Source organism: Fusarium graminearum, chromosome 3, assembly GCF_000240135.3.
Source record: "Fusarium graminearum PH-1 chromosome 3, whole genome shotgun sequence".
Lineage (NCBI taxonomy): Eukaryota > Fungi > Ascomycota > Sordariomycetes > Hypocreales > Nectriaceae > Fusarium > Fusarium graminearum.
This window is the reverse complement of record NC_026476.1, coordinates 5,638,619-5,660,864: the sequence shown is the minus strand read 5'-3', so window position 1 is coordinate 5,660,864 and position 22,246 is coordinate 5,638,619. Positions and strand designations below refer to the sequence as shown.

Sequence of the window (22,246 nt, the reverse complement as noted above, 5' to 3'; positions counted from 1 at the left end):
CTTTGGCATGGGATGAGACCACGAGACTTGTGATGACATTCGATCGATAAAAGCTTGTAGCAGCCAAACAATCATTGTCAAACCAGGCTTTATGCTTCTTACGGCATGTTGATCAGAAAGAACGATAGCAAGAGTCATGTTGCATGGAAAGGTCAGCCTTACCAACGTGGATCACCAAGACTAAAACGAGTCTAGTACAATTAGCTCGTTGATCCGGCCGGCATCGTTGCGAGTCAGTCAAGAATGGAGTATCCTTATTTCGTGGCTTTCTGCAAAAATCACGCGATCATCAGAGTCAACTGGAGGTAATATGTCTGCAACGAGAACTATCTTGTTGCTACGGATATATTGCCGCTTGATGCTCAGCCCTCAAATAATCATGCAAGCCACAGGGTAGGTAAAGGACCTGTCAGCCAAATTACGCGACAGAATGCGAAATTGACCAGGGTCATCGGCGATAACTGAAAAGAGGCTGTAGCCGGTGACATGCAGTGGGGATCCAAGCGGTTAAATTACCCCATTGTCTTGCATCATCCAAGAAAGGAGACCGACACAATTTTATCTAGATAGCTGGTTGCATTGTGATCAGCTGTTATCTGTTGGGTAACCAAGAGCTGAACAAAATGGCGTTCCATAATTCATCACAGTTGCATGGTCACATAGGTGGTACACATGCACAGTCACCACATACAGTGCTCCAACTCACGGAAGCACTTTGCCGGTTATACGCACAATGGAACCTCGAGACACTGCCTCGTCAATCCGAAATGCCGAGAAAAGCGGGCGCCTATCTCGTAAACAATCACGACAGGGAAACAAAACTCTTTGTCTAGACTTGTCCCTGCAGCTGCAACATCCTTCTTATAGGCGCCAGCGTAAACAGTCAGATCATTCATTCCAGAGAGAACAAGCTTTCTGACAATCGAGCGGGACTCTTCAAACTCACTCTCAGGGGACTTGTCACTCCCTCAAACCCCAACAACTAAGCCCAAGCCGGTTAACAGCCCCGGTCTAGAGGCGTTGATGAACCCTGGATATTCCACCCTCTCAGGGGAAAGTCCCCAGCTTTTTTCTCAGAGGCGGAAAAAGCCCAGAACCTGAAAGTTGCGCAACCTTGTCAGGAGAGTCAGGTTAAGCTTCTTGAGGCTAGGCCTATCCTCTGGACCTAGGGATATGGTTGGTTGAGCCGTAATGAGGCATCCAGTTTCGAGATTACACTGCTCCACCAACAAGGAAACCTTGTCAAACGATGTACGGTAAACGAAAATGGATCTTTTGTACTGAGCACCAACAACCAACAAGAGAGGCGCAGTCCAGTGAGTGACATTTTGACAGTCCAGCTTTGGTTTTATGCATCTAATAGTTCGTTTCTGGTCGATGTCGAATATTCACAAACTCAAAATAAGGCGCAGTTTACTCAAAACCGCTAATCCTCATCCAAAAATGTGGCGGCGTGCTCTCGAAACATGCTCAGGGCTGGACCACGATAGGCTCAACTGCGAGAAAACGGATAGAGGGTCCACTCCCCTTGTCCAGGTTCTAGATCGTCGAGAATAATGTCCGTTAGCCGTTAGTCAACCGACAGGAGCTGGACCCTTGGACTGGGAGGCGTTGGGTGCTGCACAAGCCATGAACTAAATAACCCATGAGCGATATTTATGACAGGTCCCTACGTGCGCCTGGGTCTTTTCCTCTTGTTTCCTTTCTCTTTTTCTGCTGTGTCCGGCCTGACTAGACTATACAACAGTGCCCTGGTTGTAGTTACATGTCCCCGATAATCATGTACCTATCGTGATTAGACTACAGTGTAACAGGACAGGGACATTGCTGAATCCATAGGGCCGAGCAACAGCCCGCTTGCCTTGCCTGCTGGCACTACCACCCTCCTTCCTTCCAGGGAATCCTTCCATCCTTCGATTCTTCTCTTCCAACCTCGAACATCTTTTCCCTTTTCGAGTCTTATTCAATATGGTTTCCTTCAAAAAGATGAGCTCGGTGCTCACATCGCGACTCGCCAACCGCCGCTTCGCCTTTGCTCTCGTCACATTGGCTGTATGCGCCGCCAAAGGTGTTCATCTTCACAACCATAGATCATCTGTAGCGCCCAAGCGCATGATTCTCTTTTTCTTTTCATTCTTCACCCAGGACGTCCTTCTACTTCTCTTCATTCGACTCCTCCTCAGCCACTGGACGCCCAGCTTTCCCGGCAAGCTACGATTCTGCATCACAGCGCTTGCGAGCTTTTTGATAGCCTACAATGCCGCGCTCGGCCTTGTCTCTGTATCGTTTTACCTGGTCGCTGGTTCCGAGATTCGATGGCGCAACATTGGGTTCATCGCCGACCCTTCAGCCAGAGCGATTATGATGTCAGGTCTCACAGCCTTCTTGGGTGTTTTGGCGCTGTGTCTTTGCCTGAGCGGTGTTCTTCAGAGCGCGTGCTATGGATTGTTTGGTTGGGGCGGTGATATCGTCAACTTTCCCTTTACTTTTATCTGGCGTAAGCTTGGGTTTTTCGCAAGCGGTAGAAAGAGCTACGATCAGCTTCCTCAACGAGATTCTTTACCACAGTGGAATGATGGTAGTGATAGTGGATCGGTTCATGATGATTCCGAGGATGAGTACAAGGGAAAAACTAGGTCGCCAACATCACCACGACGCTCGTCAAGCTTTCCTACCGGAGGCACTTCATCTAAACGCTCAAAATTCATGCGCTTCCTTCGCTTTCTGCCGTATCCCATCGTCACCATTCTTTTGACGGCTCTTTTCACCCTTACGCTTCTACGACCCAAGGATCCTTCTCTCATCTTCCTCTCCTGGACCACTGGACTTTTGCCTTTCATCGACTTTTCCTCAACATCATCATTCCTCGACGATCTCCCCTCAGTCTTTGGCAAGGGAGTGCAACATAGCTGGGACGACCTTACTGCTTTAACTAACCCCGCTCCGCTGGACTGGCTTCCCAAAGGCACACCTATTGCCCCGGCTGATGCACCTTCTGGCTTCGGAGATTGGTATAGCAACCAGCCCCGATATAACGCCAAAAACGACCCATTGAAAATCTCGAACTTGGAGGACCCTCTACGAGAGTCTCTGCGGGGAAAGCTGCAGGATATCAATGTTCGACACGTTGTCATGTTTTTCTTGGAAAGCACCAGAAACGATGTTTTCCCTATCAAGAGGGACGGCCTAATCTGGAATCGATTCGCCGACACATTTCCCGATAAGAAGCTACCGAAGGAGGTTCAAGATAAATTGGCCAGTTTGACACCAACAGCGAACTTTCTCACAGGTGACTACGAGGATGGATTCGAACATGCCGATAAGCCCAAGCGAGGAGGAATTCACTTTACCAACGCACACACAGCCGGAACCTATACTCTCAAGAGCATAACCGCTTCCATCTGTGGTATTTCTCCTCTTGTTGCAGATTTTAACCTCGAACACAGCCATCACTTATATCAGCCTTGCTTACCGCAAATCTTCAACGCCATGAATATCGCCGAGACCAAGGATGCCGAGAAGACGAAGGAGGACAAGTGGAACTCGTATTTCTTCCAGGCTGCGACTCTTGACTATGATAATCAGATGAACTTGATGGCAGCGATGGGCTTCCCTGCAAACCACACCATTGGACGAGAATATCTTCGCAGCGATCTTGCGAAGCATGGCCCTGTCACGTTGCCCAACATCAACGAGTTTGCTTTTGAGGAGGATCCGTTGGAGGACTATATTACCGATATTTTCGAGGACGCGGTCAAGGACAACAGCCGCGTGTTCCTCACTCATCTTACGAGTACCAGCCACCACCGATTTCATATGCCCAAGACCGAGCCATATACGCCTTTGGCCAAGGGTCTCGATATGATGTCCCGCTATGTCAACACAATCGGATATGACGACAAATGGATCCGAAAGGTCCTCAACGTCTTGGAAAAACAGGGAATCGCCAACGAGACGTTGGTTATTTTCCAGGGCGACCACGGCACATCACTACCAGAGAACGATTACGCATCACCATACTACAATCCCAACATCGGCGTCGACCACGTCCCCATGATCCTCTCACACCCGCAATTACCTCCCTTCAACGTCGACGAAGCCGTCCACTCAACGCAAATCCTCCCCACCATTCTCGACATGCTCCTCGAAAGTGGCTCTCTCAGCGAAACAAGCCGCAAGGCCGCGACAGACTTGATCAGCAACTACGAAGGCCAATCACTCCTTCGACCCCTCAACACCAAGAACAATTCCACAGGCCAAGGCCAGTGGCAATTCACCGTGACGAACCCAGGACGAGCCATGCTCACGGTCCGAGACGCGCGGTTTCCCGATCGCCACCTCGTGGTGCCGGTTATCGAGAACGTGGACTGGAGATTAACAGATTTGTCAAAAGATCATCTCGAGCACGATTCGGTGCAGAGTTTGGACTTTACTGCTTTTATACACGGCGTTGATGAAAAATACGGACGAGAAATGGCTGAGTGGGCCGAGGAGGGTGCTTTTGTTACGAGATGGTTTGTCAAGGAGAATAGCAGGCGCTGGCGGTTTGAGCTCTGATCACCAGGAGTGATTTTTTACGAACTTGTTATGATTAGATATATTGTTTATTAATATTTTACGTTGATAACTTTTCACCAGTACACATTGAAGCATCGTGATAGACTAGGTACCGACAAACGAAGGTCGTTGTTATTCTGTGAACGAAGACTTGGAGGTTAGCTTTTCTATTGTGTGCAGCTCTGGAGTCGTACACATATGAAGCATCAGAGTCGACTTCTTCAAAGATCCGGAGGCAACTTCATCTGAAACAACCACGTCTACAGCGCTAGAGTCTATTTCTTCTACGATAGAGTTGACTACTCCTGATGACACTCGTGAAGTAACCACTTTGACCCTTTTGTTGTCAGAAACGACATCTACTGTAAGCTGGACTCTTACTGTATCTGCCACTGCCATGCCTACATCAACCACATCAACTACTACAAAGGGCCTAGGCCAACGTGCAACTTCCATTAATGATCTGTCTCCTGCAGCCAAAGAGATTTTCGACTTCCTTATGGAGAAACTCACAAAGATTGGCATATGAGATAATAGCTCGCAAAGCAAGAGCTATTAGTGGTCCAGTAACCCTGACTTGTATCTATCGCCTTGGCATAGCTGACAGGATAAGAAACCAAGGCACTAGACGGAGCTGTAAGCGGTCTAGAAGTTCTAACCTGCACCTGTAGTCTTGGCCCAGCTTATTGAGTCATAAAAGTATAGCAAAAAGGAGTTTTAATTGATCCAGAGTGTCTGATGGATAGGCTTGGCAAATGTGCGGAACTCAAGTGCTGTAGTTCAGCAACCAATAGCAATAGCAATAGTCCTTCAACAAGTCTGACTAGGCTGACGGGAATAGTCCATGTTAGGATCTGTATAACCTAGAGTAAGATTAAGACACTATGTTCAGAAGAGCCTACTATCTCTTGTATAAAACCGTCTACTGTCCCCCTCAGTGCGATTGCCTTTTTTTTCTATCCATCCTTATAGTTCCTGCCCAGCTACAAGCACCTCTTCCTCAGCCTCTCTTTGAATCATCAGCTATCCCCAACCTCCAACAATCATGAGACCTGCACCGCTTCTCCATGGTATTGCCATGGCTGCCTCGATTCGGCTGGCTGAAAGTAAGTCGATTGAACTTGTCTTTGAGCAAGACCTTGAGACTGGCAGAGTTGCTACTACTGCCTGGGATGACTCTGGCAGTCGAATCATCGCACTATCATGCTCCGACACTGTGCAGCTTGGTAATCAGACAGTTACCTTCCACGCAAAGAAGGACGCGTCCGGATATTTCACCATTGGGGATGACACGTTCCCTATTGAAGAAGATGATAGTACCGGCGTCTTGTGCTCCCGCATGTAGTAAGTCTTTTCACACGCGGGATCTAGCTATCAAACATTGTCGCTCACATATGTATAAATAGTAACAACGAGCATGCGCGTGCCGAGTGCATTCTATCGGTACCTCTTATCGAAGAGCTCAGTACCATCGCTCCAGATAGTGTTCTTGAGTGTTTTGCCGACTCGAAAGACCCTGACAGATTTCGATGGCAGCCTATTGACGTCGATAGCCATGAGCCTATGAATGGCGACAACGGAGATGAAAATGACACTATGGGCCAACGAAGACACCTTGGGCGCCGTCAGGGCTGTCAAACTGGCATCGCTCAGATTCAGTGGCCTGGAGTGGCGCGTAACCCCCGTAAATGGCGGAGACACCAGCAGCTGACTGTAAGCACTCCTTCTTCATCTTCTGTTGACATTGTTAACCCATGTAGCCGTCTCTGGACTGCATGAGTGCAGCAACATGCACAACCAGCGTTATAAGCAGCAGGACTATCACCCACAGCGCCTCAGTCGGAGCCGCCAAGTTCATCAGCGCTGGTTACAGCGTGGGCATCAGTCAGACGTCAGGTTTCTCCCTCAGCTGCACGGCCAATCGCAACCAGAGAGTCTGCGTCAAACATTGGTCACGATATCAACAGTACGATGTTCGCAGAAAGGCGGTTCTATGCGGTAGGACACTCACTGATGAGAGGTACAATATCCGGGCACCCCTGAAGGATCAGCAGAGACATAGCACGCACTACTGCGCGACGGGGACAAACAACTGTCTTAGCGACGGATGGCTGCACTGGGAGGACATGGGTGCTGGTGTCCATGGTGGCGCTTAGGCTGGTTGCAACATTTGGGAATGGGGTTAAGAGGCTGTAAATATGGAGGGTTTTTGATTCGCATGACGATTTTCCCCTACTTTGGCTATTTTAAATGGCGCAAATTAATAAAGTCAATTTACAACTCAGACTCATTGGCTTCTTCTACTCCTCCCAAGGCTTCATAAGAGTGTTGGCCTCAAGCTTTTCAGGAAAGTCCACAATATGTGTAGAATGGCACCAGGGTTTGTTGGACTCCTCCTGACGAATGACGGAAGCAAAGCAAGACGTCCACTTGTGTCGAGGAAATGCCCTATTGATATTATCGCGAGTGGCCTCATCAACCCAACTGCCATAGTCTTGAATGCCCTCATAAACGCCGACGTTATCATAAAGTGTGGCAAGTTGAATCAGCTGCCCAAGAAAAGTGATGGTGCCGTCCACGCCCACATCCTGATGACGTATGATGGCCTCGGCGACAGCTTCAGCTTGGTCGGTGGTACCACCGAGCACCTTGAGCACTTCCATAGCCTTTATGCCGCCATAGAGATCGAACGACATGTGTGTGGATGTGAAGAAGACATCGGCCGTTCCTATGTCGTGTAAGAGACAGGTGAGTGCCCAGGTAGACGTGGACAAAGCTCCAAAATGCTCTGGCAGCAAACGCTTTGCAAGAATGTTTCCTTATTAACATATTAGCCATAATTGTGTACTTTAGAAGCCCATAGCGTACCCCAGTAAAATACTCGCATGGAGTGATTATAGGCTTCAGGGCTTAGTCGTGCCTTGGCAAAGGCTTGGGCTTCGGCGACTAGCTTGTCGTCTGATGGAAATTGAATATCCTCTGCCTTGTAGGTGGGAACTTCTGCGAGCTTTCCTACAGTGTCGAGAATATTCTTAGCGTTGAGGGGGACAGCAGTCCAACCGTTAGTTTTGGCTTCAGGTGAAGACATCTTTTTCCAAGTGCCAACAGTGTGAAAATAGAAGTTGTGTAATTGAGGAAGAAGGAAATATTGGGGAATTAGGAGCTCGATGCTATGTATTTATACTCCAATTCTATCGAGTGGCTAAATCGTACGTACTTGACACTGGTCCGGGTGATATATGACCTCATTTTATATGACTATCATGTAGTTCTAGAAGATTTCCCTGTCTGATATTTGTAAGCAGAACTGACCACAATCTGACAACTTATTAGACCTATCTGATTTATAATTTTGCGTTGTCCTAAGTCAAGCGCGTTATCCAATGAGGGTAGTCAACACCAATTCAGTGCTTTGTGTTACAGTCCTAAAATGCATGATGACGTGTGGAACTGGAGTGGTGGCAGCGTCTTTCCCCTCTGCCTGCACATAAAAGCACACAATACAATGAACAATACTTGAATGGTAGTTATTTCCAGGCTTGGTTGACGTAAATAAATATAAGAATAGAAGACTAAGATACTGAAAAGCAGTATCTAATATATATATAAAATGGATAATGTATTAAGAAAAGAAGGGCGGCACAATGATAGTCCTAATCCACCTCATTTACTGTAGGAGAAAGTCATCAAGGGCAAAGCCCACGACATAGGCTGAGCAGGAGACAGTGAGAGACATCGACTTGACCTGTTCAGCCGCCGTGAAACTGGACTCGATACGTTGATACTGATACGCAATGACCGGGTCGTCTAGTCTGAGGACTTCAGTGGCCGAACCAAAGGCGATTGTGAAGGAGCAATCACCGGGTGTATACGATGACCCAGCCGCCCAGTTAAACTGAAGAGTGTATGATTGACCTGCATTCAACGACTTTGCCAGCGGTTTGGTCAGTGTGGCCGGTTCCCCTATGGACTCAAGTTGAACGTATCTAGGCTAAGTTAGAATACTGTGTCAACGAATATGAGTGGGAAGTACTTACAGGTAGTTGTTACCGCTGTTAGGTGAAAAGCCGTTGGATGTGCTTCCAGCCTTGATAGTCATGCCATTGGTGCCGAACCAAGCATAGGAACTATCCCCAGTCGCTCGGATCTCGAAACTGGGGTTTTCAATGAGTGCCCCTGTCACAGGATATGCTTCGCAGCCACCAACTTTAATCAGTGCAGTGTCGTCTATATAGACAGATCCCAATTGCTGATTGCCGCTGTTGTAATTGCAGTAGAAGACGATTTGGAGAAGCAGGTCATCGGCTGGCATGGGGAAGCGAGCTGAGTAGATGGTGTACCCAGTTGACGAAGTTGCTCCAAATTCAACTTCGGTATGAGGAAATGCAATAGCATCATTGTAACCACCGTAGATGTAGCATTGCCCATTGTCAGGCAGCGTTTTCGGTTTCCAGAAGAAATGGTAATCGTATGTCTCGCCGGCTTCAAGATCATGTGCATTAAACTGTTGTTCAAGGTAGATGTAGTACTGCTGAGCTTCACTGGTGAGCCTGATGATGGTTAGTTGTTTACTTTCACAATGTGTGTATAGACTTACGCCTCCCATTCGCCGGTTCGAGCATTAGATGTGTCTTGCGTAAACTCTCCCGCGTCGTTGTAGAACGCCCATGCCTGCTTACCGTCCTCAGGCTCGAAACCAGGAACTTGAGCGACATTTACAGGGCAGCGAGGTTCCTCTGGCTGTTCAGGGACAAGAACGGTGGACTTCGGAGGATTGTTGGGGTCAACAGGAGTGGTATCGCAGGTCTTGGCATTCATTACCGAGGCATCATCGATGTAGACTGTAGCAGTATAGCCGTTGTTTGCCTGAGGACAAGAGACGCCTATTTCGATAGCCGGATCCAGGTTGTCTGCCGAAATAAAGCTCGCCGAGTACAGGTGGTAGTTTGTATCGGAAGGTAGAGGCACTTGGGATAATGTCGTATAGTAATCGAAAGTAGCAAACAGGAAGCATTGAGTTTGGAACGATGGTGGATTTGCGACAGCGTAGTAGAAGCTGACTGTATACTCTGTGTCGGGCACGATATGTACGCGTTGCTCCATGCGCCGTTCTTGTGCGTCAGGAACAGGTAAAATTCTGGTCTCAGTTAGCTCGAGTCATTAGGAGAGGGATACTTGACATACGCTAGCCCATCACCTGTTCGAGCCTCATCGGCGTCAGTGGTAATGTAGCCGCCATTCCAGTAGAATCCCCAGACGTTTCCATCATCTGAGGGCTCAAAGCCGGGCTGTCTGAGCATTTCGGTGGGCTCAACACAGACTGAAGTTGTAGTTGTAGGTTCCTCAGAAGTAGTGGTAGTATCGACAGTTGTGGTAGTACCAGCGGCTGTACTGGTGTCGACACCGGTGGTAGTAGTATCAACAGTTGCTGTAGTATCAGCGGTTGTGGTGGACGCAATGGTTGTCGTAGTTTCAGCAGATGTTGTAGTACCAGTAGTTGTCGTAGGGTTGCCCGACGCGGTGGGGTCAACAGACTCGGTGGAAGAACCAGAGTCACCAGAGGTCGTGACATCGTTTGACGTACTAGGACTACCCGAAGTCGTGGAATCCTCGGATACTTGGGTGTTTGAGGTTACAATAGTCGATAATGTTGGGATTATACTTTCCGATGTTGTCAGAGTGTCCGAAGACGCATAACTGGGAGTTTCACTAGCGGACAAAGTTGCGCTTTCGGATGCCATAGGATCGGTGACAGTTGTTCCGTCTGTCGACAAGATGGGATCCTTTGATGTTGTATCAGTTGGGATATTGCTATTGTCCGAGGTAGAAGTCGGAACTAGCGGGGACGATGTCTGAGTCTCAGCGCCAGAAGAGGTTAGAGAAGTCTTGGTTGATGGACGACATAGACCAGCGTCAACACCCAAAAGGTTCGTCGCCGCATAAGCGACAACAATTGCTTTGAGCGACACCATTTTAAACGAGTGACTAATTCACAGATTGGTGAACTGAAGGATGGGATTTGAGAGGACTTCGTGGGGGGAATCCCATGGGATTAAGTGTCGAGAAGGAATTTCAGGGGGAAATCACATCAAATCGTACCATTTAGACACATGCAAGACTTGAACCCAATCTGTAAACACGAGTCTAAGTTGGTGTTAGATTTGCGACTGCTTGGCAGCTGAGATGTATGTAGTTGCTTCTGAAGGATCAATAGATTCATACTAGCTATTCGATAGTTCTGTATTTTACGAATGTCTACTTCGGCCAACACCGTTTAGGATGTTTTTGAACCTGAGATTGGTCTAGCACGTGGGTAAAGCGGATCAGAAGTAAGTGCTTTTGGATATTAGCGTGCTTGGCCTGTGGTTCTAGTCTAATTGTTTACCCCTGACGCTTAGTCTTAGCGTCCAATTGTTTTGACCTTGATACAGACTATTGAATCTTTTATGGGTCTCAATATCCTGAAGTAAAAGCAATTCTTCTCCATTGCAGATCGTTGAGTGTTTGTCTTATCGCCAATGATGACTGTTTTTGCCTAATCCGTAGGCACCGGCTCTGTCAAGGTGGTAGTATCCGCGGATGTGCCAGTGGTGGTAGCCTCAATAACTGTCGAGGTGGGTTGTTCATCTATATCGCAGAAACAGTCCATATCATACCAGATGTAATCCGTCTGACGATCGTTGACTCTTTCAATGGTACCGCTATATGTCCAGCATGACTGACCCGGAGTAAAGGCGAAGAAAGTACAGCGATTATCATCATGACAAGCTTTGCGGCAGGACTCCATCGTTTTGGTATTGGCCGGAGCATCCAGGAAATCCATGCTGGTACCGTCATAGACTCCATGGCTATTGCAGACCAAATTGGCCGGGAATGGACTCTTTTCGGTATTGACGCAGGCGTAGGTTGCAGCAGCAGCAGCAGCAGTCGTGGCCTCGGTGGTTGTGGCCTCAGTAGTTGTAGCCACAGTCGGCGGCGTCTCCCTCCCTGGAACGCAGAAACAGCTTAACTCGTACCAGCTCGACGCCCCCATATTACCACTGCTGTCGTACTCATAGTGTCCGGACCAAAGCTCACAAAGTTGACCGGGCCAAAAGGCGAAGAAATCACAATTGGCATGCTCAGCGCAAGCTTGCATGCATATATCGAGTGAGTTGGCGGCCATGGACCCTGCACCACCGGTTCCGACCACATAACCATTGGATCGATCATGGTTGTAACGGATACCACATGAGGAATGAGATGGGAAACCGCCGGGGCAGTTGTAGGTGAGTTTGGGACCGGTAGTAGTAGTTGTTGCGAGAGGGGCCTCAGTGGTGGTGGTGGTTAGCTCTCCAGAAGTGACAGTACCAGCGGTGGAAGGGATATCGGTTGAAATAGTAGCCAAGGAAGTGTCTGTCGAAGCAGTATCGGTTATTGTTGTCACTGAAGAAGGCTTGCATGGGCTGGCCTGGACACCAGCGACAAGGCCAATGAGTGCAATAAGAACGTTTTGGGCCATCATTCTAAAAGAGTGCAACGCTCGTAAAAGAGCTAGTAATGTAGTGTGACTGGGAAAATGAAAGGAGCATGACAACATACATCGTTATGTTTATATACTCTCGTCCTCCTTGAGAGCATTCTCTGGAGCGAATGCGAAGCAAATTTCCACAGTGACAACTGTAGGAAAGTTAGAGGAACACTAAGTCAGGGGTCGACGATTGTGGGCAAATCAGATCACATTATTTCGTACGATTTTATCTTCAGCTGTGAATCTATTCAGGGTCCAGGCCTCAATAGTTAAGCATAATGGAGACTCTATTAGTTCAAGGCACACTAGTAGCAATAGCTTGCAAATATTCTGCATTATTAATACGTCCGAGCTATTACAATGCATAAGAAAACATTTTGTATTATTACTAAACCCTTGTTTGCGGATTGAAATTGGCTAAGCCTAAAGAGAACAGTTAATTTCATAGTACTATCTACAAGGAGATAATTTACCTGCAGGGTAAGTGGCAGCTAAACCTTTATTCATAGAAGGATAGGCTTCTGAATAACAGTTATTGCCAGATCTGAAGTTTAAAAAATCATCAATAGATAGGAGAAGCCATAAGGAAAGTTCAGCAGTCCCGTTAGTATCATGGCACCCAGTTTCCTTGCAAACTGTGAGTTGCATAATATCTTTTTTCAGGTAATAGTTCATTCCGCGTCTTTAGTTAAGATATCCGTCACGATAATTTGTTAACAGTACCCTAATTGTTGCGGCAGAGTAGCAATCATGTGGCTAAGTCTCCCAGACCACGCTACAGGGAGCACACTTCATTCTTCTGTTCCAATCAAAGAGATATGTGCCACTTTTGAATAGAAACAAAAAAGGAGGCTAAATCAACCAAAGATTCTCATCGCCAGACTTTCACTCTCTTAAGAGGCAGAAACCGCTTCGTCAAGTTGATGATTCCTCAAAGACCCTTTCCACGCACAGTTGTACTGTCGATCAGGAATGTGCCCTTCCGACTGAGTAAGCTACAGCCAGAGGCATGCTTGATCGGATTTGTAGAAGGCTGGCCGTTAGTGCAGATGGCGCCTTGAATCTTATTATCCTTTGGATTGAACTTGGCAACCGCCTTGGTATTGCATCTCCCAGCATAATACCCCAAGTGAATCTGTATCTATGACAAAGACCGTAGTACAGAGAATATCAAGCCGAGGTGCTACACATTTACAAAGATTTCGGTTCGCTTGTCAGACCCTTGGGATCCAGTTACAACAAATGATGTCTTATACTGTAGTATGTGAGGGCCTCAAATCGATATCGGCCGGCCTCATTGGCCTTTTTTGTCTTTGAACATGAACACCTATGCAAGGAAAAGTCACACACAAACTATGTATGACGCGGTGGTATCAATTGGCGATTGCCGTGATTTGCTGGCCCAATGGCTTTTCAAGGCTGGGAAAGCTGTGTTGGACACAACTTCAGCCCGTGTCTCAGATCGGCATCCGCCTGAGAACTAAACTTCCGAAGTGGCTAATAGCTGAGCTATGTCTGACACAGATCTACTCCTAGCCATCCCTTCGATATCGATGGTGATGCAATCAACGTGCCACTGATGACGCTTCTAATAGGATGCTCAAAGTTTCAGTGGACAATCGCTGATATACGTGTCTCACTCTCTCCTTGGCTGTGATACCTTTGTGTGGCGCTCTCACAGCCAAGGAGGTTGGTATCGTGCCCGACGAGCCGCTTCCCGGCCGTGCCGTCCTCACTAGCTTAGCGTGTAGATCTACCTTGCATGATTGATCGTCAAAGGAAGGGAGGGACATTCCATCTGCTAGGCCAATGACAAGTACAACGGCGTCATGTAACTCGAAGACTTGAGACCTTGTGTAATGGATAGTACTCTGTGGTGTAGCCCACCAATGAACGGTAGTTCAAAGTATAATATGTGAAAGAAATCTATAAAACCTGGGAATCTTTCCACAATCTATCACATCCCATCACTCTCATCACTATCACTTTTACACAACAACAAACTACCACCCAACTATCCAAGATGCAGCTCTCCATTCTCTCCACCATTATCCTTGCTCAGGGCATCGTCGCCATGCCTTGGACCTCGAAGCAATCCAACGGCGAGGAGATCACGTAAGCTACCCAACACTATCCATTCCACCACTAACACATTTCATGTCTAGTCTTCGCATTCAGATCTCTGATGGATCATCTTCCATTGTCAACCCCAAGCCCAAGGGAACCATCAACATTGAGAACTATGAGGTTTGCCTAAAAGTCTGTTGGCCTGAGGAGCCAAAGTGCCCCGAGGGATGGGTGAGTGACATCATAACGCCTCATTTTATATCCGTTGCTAACTTGTACTTCAGAACGCTAAGAAATTCGTATGTTGGCACGCTGAACAAACAGGTAAAACCTTACTGATAAATTCACAGGATGATGGCGACTACCCTTGCTGGACTTGCTGCAAGAAGACCGGCGACGATGACCTCTGATTATCAAGACTTTCTTCAACTTCACACAGCAAATGTTGAGTTTAGAACTCTTCAGATCAGTATTAGGAGGATACTGGACCAATATAGTTAGAATTGAAATTCGTTGACTCTGAACCTCATTTTATTCTACTTGCATGTGATGAGATGTAAAGATTCACCAAAGCCGTACGCATAGTGTCATTTACAAGAAATATGACTCGTGGCGGTAACTACATCGCTTCCCGTAGCTTGAAACAGATTTCATTATCAAACTGAGTGACCTTGTGACGATCTTGATCTAATGATACAATATATACATAGAGAAGAAAAAAACTTGTTTGCGATAGTACGCCGTATTTATACTTTCATTGTACCCACAGTAATACGCTCAAAGGCTGCGTATTTGATATCATTATTCGATAGGTTATCCTTGGCAATGATGATACGGAAAACCCCAGGACTAAATTGACGGTTTACCTCAAGCAAGTAAAAATGACTCCAAGTATCGCCAGTATCAACAAAGATGTTGTCTTTGCTAATGTATTGCTTGGCAGGAATATTGCATCTCAAGCTACCATCAGATGGATCGTCGCAGGTGAGTTCAAATTTTTGGCCTACTGGCGGACCCTGGCAGATCGCGAAAGAAGCAATGGTAATACTGTCGTACATGAGACATAGACGCTTGTCTCCGAGAAGGAGGTGTCGTGTAATGGGGTCATAGCTCAGAGGGGCCGTCGAGTATGAGGTAAACCATGCAGCAGCAGCTTGTGAATTTAAGACCAGGGCATCTTGACCATTGGAGTAAAGGGCAACTCCGTTAGCCATGGCACCTCCTTGAACAAGAAGGTTGAATGTCGTGGATACTGGCTCTATAGAAGTTGTGGTAGTGGTAGCTTCGGTTGTAGTAGTCTCAGCAGTTGTGGTAGTGACCTCAGTCGTTGTAGTGATAGCTTCTGTTATAGTAGTCTCAGCAGTTGTGGTAGTGACCTCAGTCGTTGTAGTGATTGCTTCAGTCGTTCCGGTAGTAGCCTCCGTTGTAGACGTGGCTTGGACAGAACTGCTCTCTGACTCGACTGTGCTTTCAGCAATGGTGGTGGTTGGTTCAGTTGTTGCGGTGCCAGTAGTTACAGTTGCAGTGCTGGCACTTCCACTTCCTTCAGTCGTGCTCTCGAGGGTTGTGCTCGCTATATCGTTGGTTGGAGTCGTTTCCATAGTACTTGTTCCCTCAGCTGTAGTCTCCGTCTTGATATCGGAGGTTGCATCAGCCACAGTACCCTGAGAATCTGTCGGGATTGTGGTAGTAGATTCAAAAGTGACGGTGATGCTTATCAACGAAGTGTCGGCCGCAATGTTGGTCGTAGTCTCGGGGCCCAATTCCTTGCTGGTCGATGCATCATGTGTTGTTCTGGAAGAAAGGGATGAGTCAGAAAGGGAGATCATTGACGAGGAAGAGAAGTCGGTAGTGGACGACAGCACTTTGGTGGGCGATGGGCGACATGGTCCTGCAGCCACTGGACCAAATGCAATGGCCGCAAGGATCAGCTTCGAAGCGACCATTTTGAAAATGAATGGCAAATGTCAATGTGAGTAGAAACTGAAAACCTACAGACAAAGTAGCAGAGACTTTTATTATATTTAAGTACAATACCGTCAATTAATCTTTAAATGAGCGTAGAATAGACTATTAAGAACTATCGAGTCTAGTGGCAATAGTCTATTGTCGAGCCTGGTCTATGCACGTTCTGGACTCTGCTGAAATTGTTTCAGCTAATTGCAATAAGGAATTATGTGCCCAAGTACTCTGTAGATTACTGTTACTGAGATCTTTGAAAATAGCCGAGTAAGACCAAGAATAAAGGATTAATCTTGGTAAATTGACACAGCATAGCGAACAAGTCAATATCGACAAACGTGTTGCATGCCACCGTGAATGAACGCTTCTTGACGCTTATCTTTCCTTGGGAGAGAAACTCTCCAAAGTAGTAAACGTCGGGGTAATTCTTATGTGGCTTGTCTAGAAAATACATGAAGTCGTTGTGCTTATGGATAGGTAGCGTACTTAGTCTCAACAAGGAGCGAAGTTGTCCAGGAGATAAAATGGTCTCCGCGTCATTTTGTTAACCATCCAAGATGCTCACTAATGGCTATAGTGATATGGGCAACATGATCACATACAAAAAAATCTGTCATATTGTTTTCTAGAGCGTCAATAGATCTTATCTACTTGCAACTGTTATATCCAGCCGACACATCAAAGTCAACACAAAATATGTAACAAGGAGTATTATTCAAGTTTATGGCAAGTTTACCTGACAGGCAGAACGGAACCTCATTCCAAATTCCGTCACCTAAACCATGGTATGCGCAAAGGCCAGTCTATAATGCAGTAAGTGTTGCAGCTAGTTCGTTTGTAGTAACGAAGGTAAGTATAACTTCTTCCCACCAGAGGACGACTCAATAGCACATTACACAAGGAACGATGCAGCAGCAGCAGCCGGCGTCAAGATACAGGGTTAAACCCGACCAGATCATCGATTTGGTGATGTTGGCTTACAGTCTCGTCGGTGTTCTGGTTCCCATCTCATCCGGAATTCCGAGTAAGCACCATTACATCACATAACTTTATTATCGTTCGGAACTCCGAACTACGCGTGTAGACCATTCTTGACTGTTTCAAAATTGACTAACTTAAAGTACAGCATAAACCTTTCCAATTAGACTCAAACCTCACCTAATACAACTCAATTATGTGCTCGGAAATGGATGATATCTGCCACACCATCACCGCAGGGAGGTTATTACGTCAGAGGATTAAAGAGAGGGATTTCATGCTTGCTCCCGGTGTGTACGACGGTTTCTCTGCGCGCATCGCCCTCGAGGTTGGATTTAATGTCCTGTACATGGTAAGTCTGCTGTATTCATTTGTCTCAGAGTTTACGTCTGACATTGTGTAGACGGGAGCAGGAGTAACAGCATCCGTTCACGGATCCGCTGACCTGGGCATCGCAACACTAAACGACATGCGGCGGAGCGCAGAAATGATTGCCAACTTATCACTATCCACGCCCGTCATTGCTGACGCAGACACTGGTTACGGCGGACCAATTATGGTGGCACGCACGGTTGAGCAATACTCGCGCTCAGGTGTTGCCGCGCTACACATCGAGGATCAAGTGCAGACAAAACGTTGTGGCCACCTCGCTGGCAAGCGCCTAGTGGACTTGACTGAGTATCTAGCCCGTATCCGAGCTGCCGTGCAAGCACGCAAAAGGATCGGAAGCGATATCGTCATCATCGCTCGAACAGACGCTATCCAGAAGCATGGATATGAGGAAGCGTTGAAACGACTCCGTGCTGCGCGCGATGCTGGAGCTGATGTCGCTTTTCCTGAAGGTCTTCGCTCAGTTGACGAGGCGCGACAGATCATCACAGATCTTGCACCGTGGCCCGTACTTCTGAACATGGTTGAGAATAGCGTCACGCCTACATTGTCAGCTAAAGAAGCAAAACATTTGGGGTTCAGTATCATGATTGTGCCACTGGCCACGCTGGCTCCGGCTTACACGTCAATCAAGACTGGGTTGCAAAAGCTGAAGGAAACTGGTTCTGCCAACACGGAGCTCACGCCACAGGCCCTGTTCCGAGTATGCGGGCTTGACGTATCGCTTAAGATCGATGAGGAGGCCGGAGCTTCCAATTTCCAAGGTGGCGTGGACTGATGCCTACCACTGTATTCAAGCCTGGATGGAATATCGTGTCTATAGCTAGGAACATACATATTTTGTCTACCCGATATAGTCGATATTCATAGGAAAGTTCCAATCCATATAAAATTCAGGAAAGTTGATTGACCCAAAGCTGTCATTTACAGGGGCAGTCATAGAGTTCCAATACGTACTGCCACCTTCCATGTCAGCCTGCACAGCGTCTGGCGCAGTTTTGTCCATATCGTAGGGACTGCCTTGCCCGTTGTATTCAACTCGCCACCACCAAAGAGAGTCAAATACCACACTCATAAACTATGGCAGTCAGTTAGATGTAGCCCATGGGGGTTATCACGTACTAATCGACTACGGATCTTGAGATCCAGTCCATCATTATGAGCAGCCATGTTCAACGAGTTGCTGCTATTTGACCATAACTGCGACAGTATCGTCCCGTATCTCTCATCAAGATCGCCGATCTGTATGGACCGCCTCTTGACGAAGGATATGGCCTTGAATATTGACTGTTCAGCATCCCGCAAATCAATCTGCTCTCTGAGCGGGCTTCGGACAATTCTTAGGATGCAAAACGCCGCCAGCAAGGCCATGCGGGTATAGCTATTTGACGCGTAGAAGGCGAAGTCCTGCGTGGCATCTAAGCGGGACACGACATCGAGGACTTCTGTGGCTATTGACAGGTTCAAGATCAGGCCAGGCTTTTTCAAGTCATGGCTTTGTACGAAGAAGTAATAGGATGATAACGCGAGGCGGGTGCAACATAAGGTCAGGTAGCCTAGCAAGTCAGTCAGATTCCGTCCAACGAGAAATTGTCCTTTGGGTCAGCTCGCACATACATAAGTCGTTGCGGGGAGGAACGGGGAGGACTTCCACTTGTTCACTGAAGATTCTGATCAGCGGTAGTAAGGACTTGCCACCCGGGTCTTCCTCGTTGATGACGTTACTAAACGCTCTGATGGCATCAATGAGAATCTCATGACACTTGATGTGATAATGGAACGGGGCTTCAACTATTTCCTCAAGCCTAGCTAGTTTGTAGTCGGTGATGGCGGAATGAGGCAGCCCATCGCATAAGCTAGTACTGCTTTTGTTGAGCGATTAAATGACGAAATATATAGATAAGAGAAACTTACGCTTGGAATACTAAACAACAATTGAGCCAAATGTGGACCCTAGAGTCTCTCATATCTTTAGACAACCAAGTGTGTGTTCGTGCAAAGTCTTGTTCGTGACCCTGAACGAAGAGCCCGTTCTGGATAGCGAGAGAATGGGCTGTGCCTGCGTACACGTGAGAGGGGTCTTTCCACATGGTATCTACTGGAAGGGGCCAGAGACAAAGGATCAGAGAAGCTTTTATAATCGGGATCGGGTCTCTAATATGCAACAAAGGCTGGAATATTCCGCCTCTGATCTCTTGCGCAGCTAATCGGTAAACCTTGTTGGCGTGCTCCAAGTGCCTGGCACCTGTGGCGATTATTGTCCAGAAGAGGAGGGGAGACTCCTTAAAGTAAGGCTCTGGATTTTGGTCGTTATCATTGAATATTGCAGGCAGGAGCTTGCTATAATGGTTAAAGAACCTTGCGATATCAGCTCATAATCTAATAACGACGCGAGAATACAGCCTACTGAGCAACGCAGTCATTTAACTCTTGCATAGCGATATCTTGTCGACTCAAAATCTCGGAAAGTGCTGAAGACAGGTGTGAGTTTGCAAAAGGATACGAGGAGTCTTGTTCGACTGGAGGTAGTGCTGTACTGCTGGAAGCTCTTACAGCCGTCCGGTCCGACCGAGCTGGCGAAGTTTGTATAGCAGCCTGCAAAGTGGATTGCCCTCGTCTTGTTGAATTTGTTTCCACCATACTGCTACATACTACCCGCTGGCGTTTGCAACGTGAGCATGATTGTCCTGGGTGCTGATACAGGTCGCATCTCAACTGTGAGCTATGGATCAGTCACTTTTAATCGGTTCTGGGTGTAGAAAAATCCCAGACCTTTTGTTGCCGGCAACGAGCACAAGATTTCATTCGACTTGTCATATGCATAGTTTCTTTTTTTGGGTTTGCCGTATTGTCCGACAGACTGAGTGATGACTTGAGGGTCAACGGGCGTTATATACGGAAGTCCGACACTAAGAGATCTTCGTCTGACCGAGCGGGGTTTAAACTTTCCAGATCTACAACTCGTCTTTACTTCAAAGAGTCTAGGTTTAACAGGCGCAAACTTTGTGATGCCTTATGCTACATGTCCAATTTCTGTATGCTCGCTCGCATAAATTCCCAGCTTTCATTACAATGAGGATAAAAAGGAAGTATTCTGATCGTAGCCAGCCTAGACGACATATCGGAACCCCCTGGGATGATTGTCTTCTTCCATTTCCGGAACTGCTTCCGCAATCATTGCTTTGTCCATCCGTCTATTCTCCAACCAAAGCAACATTGAGTACGACAAACTGAGTAGGATAACCACTGATGTAAACCCACACGATATCCATGCGCCCTTGTGATAGTAAGGACCCTGATCTTTCGGAAAGATGTTGGTTCCTACCAAGGGCCCAAACTGGCCCAGCGTAGCAAAGATTGCCCATCCACCAGCGCGCTTACTCTCAGTACGGTGCACGCTAGAGACCCATGGAAGAAGAATGCTGATACTGACAAATATTTGAACACTGAGAAAGACTCCAATGTATCGAGTAGTAACCGCCGAGGAAACACCAAGAAGGCAGTATCCTATTGTCGATACCGTGGCCGCGGCAGCCACAAACGGACCCCTTACTTTGGCACGGTCACTAGCAAAAGCGCACAGTAGGATCATAACAAAGCAGAGACCGTATGGGGGAGCAGAAAGGCCATTGCTTGCTTGGTGATCAAAATGGCCCATCTCGGAAATGATAGTCGGAACGAAGAGCGGCAGCGAGCCGAAGCATACGTTACAACAAAAGTACATGAGTCCAGGCACATAGCCTAATACGACAAGTAAGCCATCAACCTGAAGTTGTAAGATAATAATGGAACCACTTACTACGCCAGTCAAAGAATGCTGAACGCCATTCTACCCAGCTGACCCCTCCAACACCTTGTGAGTCGACAGTCTGTCCACGCGCAATACACTGCCAAGCCACTTCTTTTTCTCTGTCGGTGAGAAACCTGGCGCTGATAAGATCGTCCGGAAGATACAGCCAGACCAGAACGGCAACGATCCAAACTGGCAGCCCTTCAATAAGGAATAAGCATCGCCAGGGCGCAACTGGACCCCGGATCCCCAGAATAGCATAGCCCAGAACGCCTCCATAAGCATTCGCGAGGGCAGAGCCAGAGAGGAATATACCCTGGCGAAAGCCCACCTTTTCTTTCGGGTAGAAGAAGGAAAGGTATAAAGGCACGCCTGAAAACATACCTTCGAAGCAACCGAGCAGCACCCTAAGGGCAACCAGGCTAGGGTAGTTGGTGACAGCGGCTTGACAAGCCGATATGGTCGAAAATCCGATGGCAGCGCAGAAGACCCAAATATGTGGAGGAAAACGTTTGAACCCAACTGCCGTCCACTGCGAACAAATATCTGTTGTTTTTGTCTTATCAGTCATTGTTATTCATGTCAGTGTAGTGACTTTTGCTTACATGAGATATAAAATGCTGTCCCAAGCCAGTCGTAGCGTTTACCCTCAAGATTTACAGATTGTGGGAGTCCTGCAAGACGAGCATTGCCCAGGTTGCTGCGGTCCAAGTTGGAAAAGGTGTAGACAAGGAACAGAAGGGGCAGTATATGCCAGTCCAGCTTGCGCAGTACGGCCTTTTCCTCGGCTGCTGTAGGGAGAGTCATTATCTCACCATTAATAGGGCTTCTTGCGTATGACACATTCTCAAGGGTGCTTTGCTGGGCCTTTTCTTCAGTCATGACGATACGTTGTTGCGTTGTTCAGGGTATTGACGTGTCTATTGAATGAATAACTCTGATGAGTGAAGTGTAGTCTGCGCTGAAAGGTTGCATCCAACCAAGCCTGCATT

The 22,246-nt window shown here is 47.3% G+C and overlaps 11 protein-coding genes across 11 annotated transcripts; 4 read left to right on the top strand and 7 right to left on the bottom strand.

The window, feature by feature from the left end:
* Window positions 1–1,968: 1,968 nt before the first annotated feature.
* FGSG_11130 (uncharacterized protein) lies at window positions 1,969–4,557 on the top strand (the record flags this gene model as incomplete). The annotated part of the gene is made up of 1 exon (XM_011326920.1): window positions 1,969–4,557. The coding sequence occupies one exon, from the start codon at window positions 1,969–1,971 to the stop codon at window positions 4,555–4,557; it is 2,589 nt and encodes an 862-aa protein (XP_011325222.1).
* Window positions 4,558–5,602: 1,045 nt separating this feature from the next.
* Window positions 5,603–6,713, top strand: FGSG_11131 (uncharacterized protein; the record flags this gene model as incomplete). The annotated part of the gene is made up of 4 exons (XM_011326919.1): window positions 5,603–5,663; window positions 5,694–5,901; window positions 5,964–6,270; window positions 6,318–6,713. The coding sequence occupies 4 exons, from the start codon at window positions 5,603–5,605 to the stop codon at window positions 6,711–6,713; spliced, it is 972 nt and encodes a 323-aa protein (XP_011325221.1).
* A 144-nt stretch (window positions 6,714–6,857) lies between these two features.
* On the bottom strand, window positions 6,858–7,645 carry FGSG_11132 (cyanamide hydratase; the record flags this gene model as incomplete). Its single annotated transcript, XM_011326918.1, has 2 exons — window positions 6,858–7,375; window positions 7,426–7,645. 2 exons carry the CDS (start codon window positions 7,643–7,645, stop codon window positions 6,858–6,860), a joined length of 738 nt encoding a protein of 245 aa, XP_011325220.1.
* A 579-nt stretch (window positions 7,646–8,224) lies between these two features.
* FGSG_13851 (uncharacterized protein) lies at window positions 8,225–9,375 on the bottom strand (the record flags this gene model as incomplete). The annotated part of the gene is made up of 3 exons (XM_011326917.1): window positions 8,225–8,543; window positions 8,595–9,107; window positions 9,155–9,375. The coding sequence occupies 3 exons, from the start codon at window positions 9,373–9,375 to the stop codon at window positions 8,225–8,227; spliced, it is 1,053 nt and encodes a 350-aa protein (XP_011325219.1).
* A 329-nt stretch (window positions 9,376–9,704) lies between these two features.
* Window positions 9,705–10,298, bottom strand: FGSG_13850 (uncharacterized protein; the record flags this gene model as incomplete). The annotated part of the gene is made up of 1 exon (XM_011326916.1): window positions 9,705–10,298. The coding sequence occupies one exon, from the start codon at window positions 10,296–10,298 to the stop codon at window positions 9,705–9,707; it is 594 nt and encodes a 197-aa protein (XP_011325218.1).
* A 794-nt stretch (window positions 10,299–11,092) lies between these two features.
* Window positions 11,093–11,722, bottom strand: FGSG_11134 (uncharacterized protein; the record flags this gene model as incomplete). Its single annotated transcript, XM_011326915.1, has 1 exon — window positions 11,093–11,722. One exon carries the CDS (start codon window positions 11,720–11,722, stop codon window positions 11,093–11,095), a length of 630 nt encoding a protein of 209 aa, XP_011325217.1.
* Window positions 11,723–14,048: 2,326 nt separating this feature from the next.
* FGSG_11135 (uncharacterized protein) lies at window positions 14,049–14,658 on the top strand. The gene is made up of 4 exons (XM_011326914.1): window positions 14,049–14,182; window positions 14,233–14,365; window positions 14,419–14,433; window positions 14,485–14,658. The coding sequence occupies exons 1-4, from the start codon at window positions 14,091–14,093 to the stop codon at window positions 14,542–14,544; spliced, it is 300 nt and encodes a 99-aa protein (XP_011325216.1). The 5' UTR covers window positions 14,049–14,090; the 3' UTR covers window positions 14,545–14,658.
* Window positions 14,659–14,725: 67 nt separating this feature from the next.
* Window positions 14,726–16,080, bottom strand: FGSG_11136 (uncharacterized protein; the record flags this gene model as incomplete). The annotated part of the gene is made up of 2 exons (XM_011326913.1): window positions 14,726–14,821; window positions 14,902–16,080. The coding sequence occupies 2 exons, from the start codon at window positions 16,078–16,080 to the stop codon at window positions 14,726–14,728; spliced, it is 1,275 nt and encodes a 424-aa protein (XP_011325215.1).
* Window positions 16,081–17,282: 1,202 nt separating this feature from the next.
* FGSG_11137 (uncharacterized protein) lies at window positions 17,283–18,242 on the top strand (the record flags this gene model as incomplete). Its single annotated transcript, XM_011326912.1, has 2 exons — window positions 17,283–17,426; window positions 17,478–18,242. The coding sequence occupies 2 exons, from the start codon at window positions 17,283–17,285 to the stop codon at window positions 18,240–18,242; spliced, it is 909 nt and encodes a 302-aa protein (XP_011325214.1).
* A 66-nt stretch (window positions 18,243–18,308) lies between these two features.
* Window positions 18,309–20,144, bottom strand: FGSG_11138 (uncharacterized protein; the record flags this gene model as incomplete). Its single annotated transcript, XM_011326911.1, has 6 exons — window positions 18,309–18,542; window positions 18,587–18,915; window positions 19,082–19,320; window positions 19,379–19,804; window positions 19,872–20,037; window positions 20,117–20,144. The coding sequence occupies 6 exons, from the start codon at window positions 20,142–20,144 to the stop codon at window positions 18,309–18,311; spliced, it is 1,422 nt and encodes a 473-aa protein (XP_011325213.1).
* Window positions 20,145–20,573: 429 nt separating this feature from the next.
* FGSG_11139 (uncharacterized protein) lies at window positions 20,574–22,136 on the bottom strand (the record flags this gene model as incomplete). Its single annotated transcript, XM_011326910.1, has 3 exons — window positions 20,574–21,205; window positions 21,264–21,800; window positions 21,860–22,136. 3 exons carry the CDS (start codon window positions 22,134–22,136, stop codon window positions 20,574–20,576), a joined length of 1,446 nt encoding a protein of 481 aa, XP_011325212.1.
* Between the last annotated feature and the right edge of the window lie 110 nt (window positions 22,137–22,246).

Coding starts and splice junctions, on each gene's coding strand:
- FGSG_11135 (XM_011326914.1), top strand. CDS start 14,091: ATGCAGCTCTCCATTCTCTCCACCATTATCCTTGCTCAGGGCATCGTC. Junction 14,183..14,232: donor TCCAACGGCGAGGAGATCAC/GTAAGCTACCCA, acceptor TTTCATGTCTAG/TCTTCGCATTCAGATCTCTG.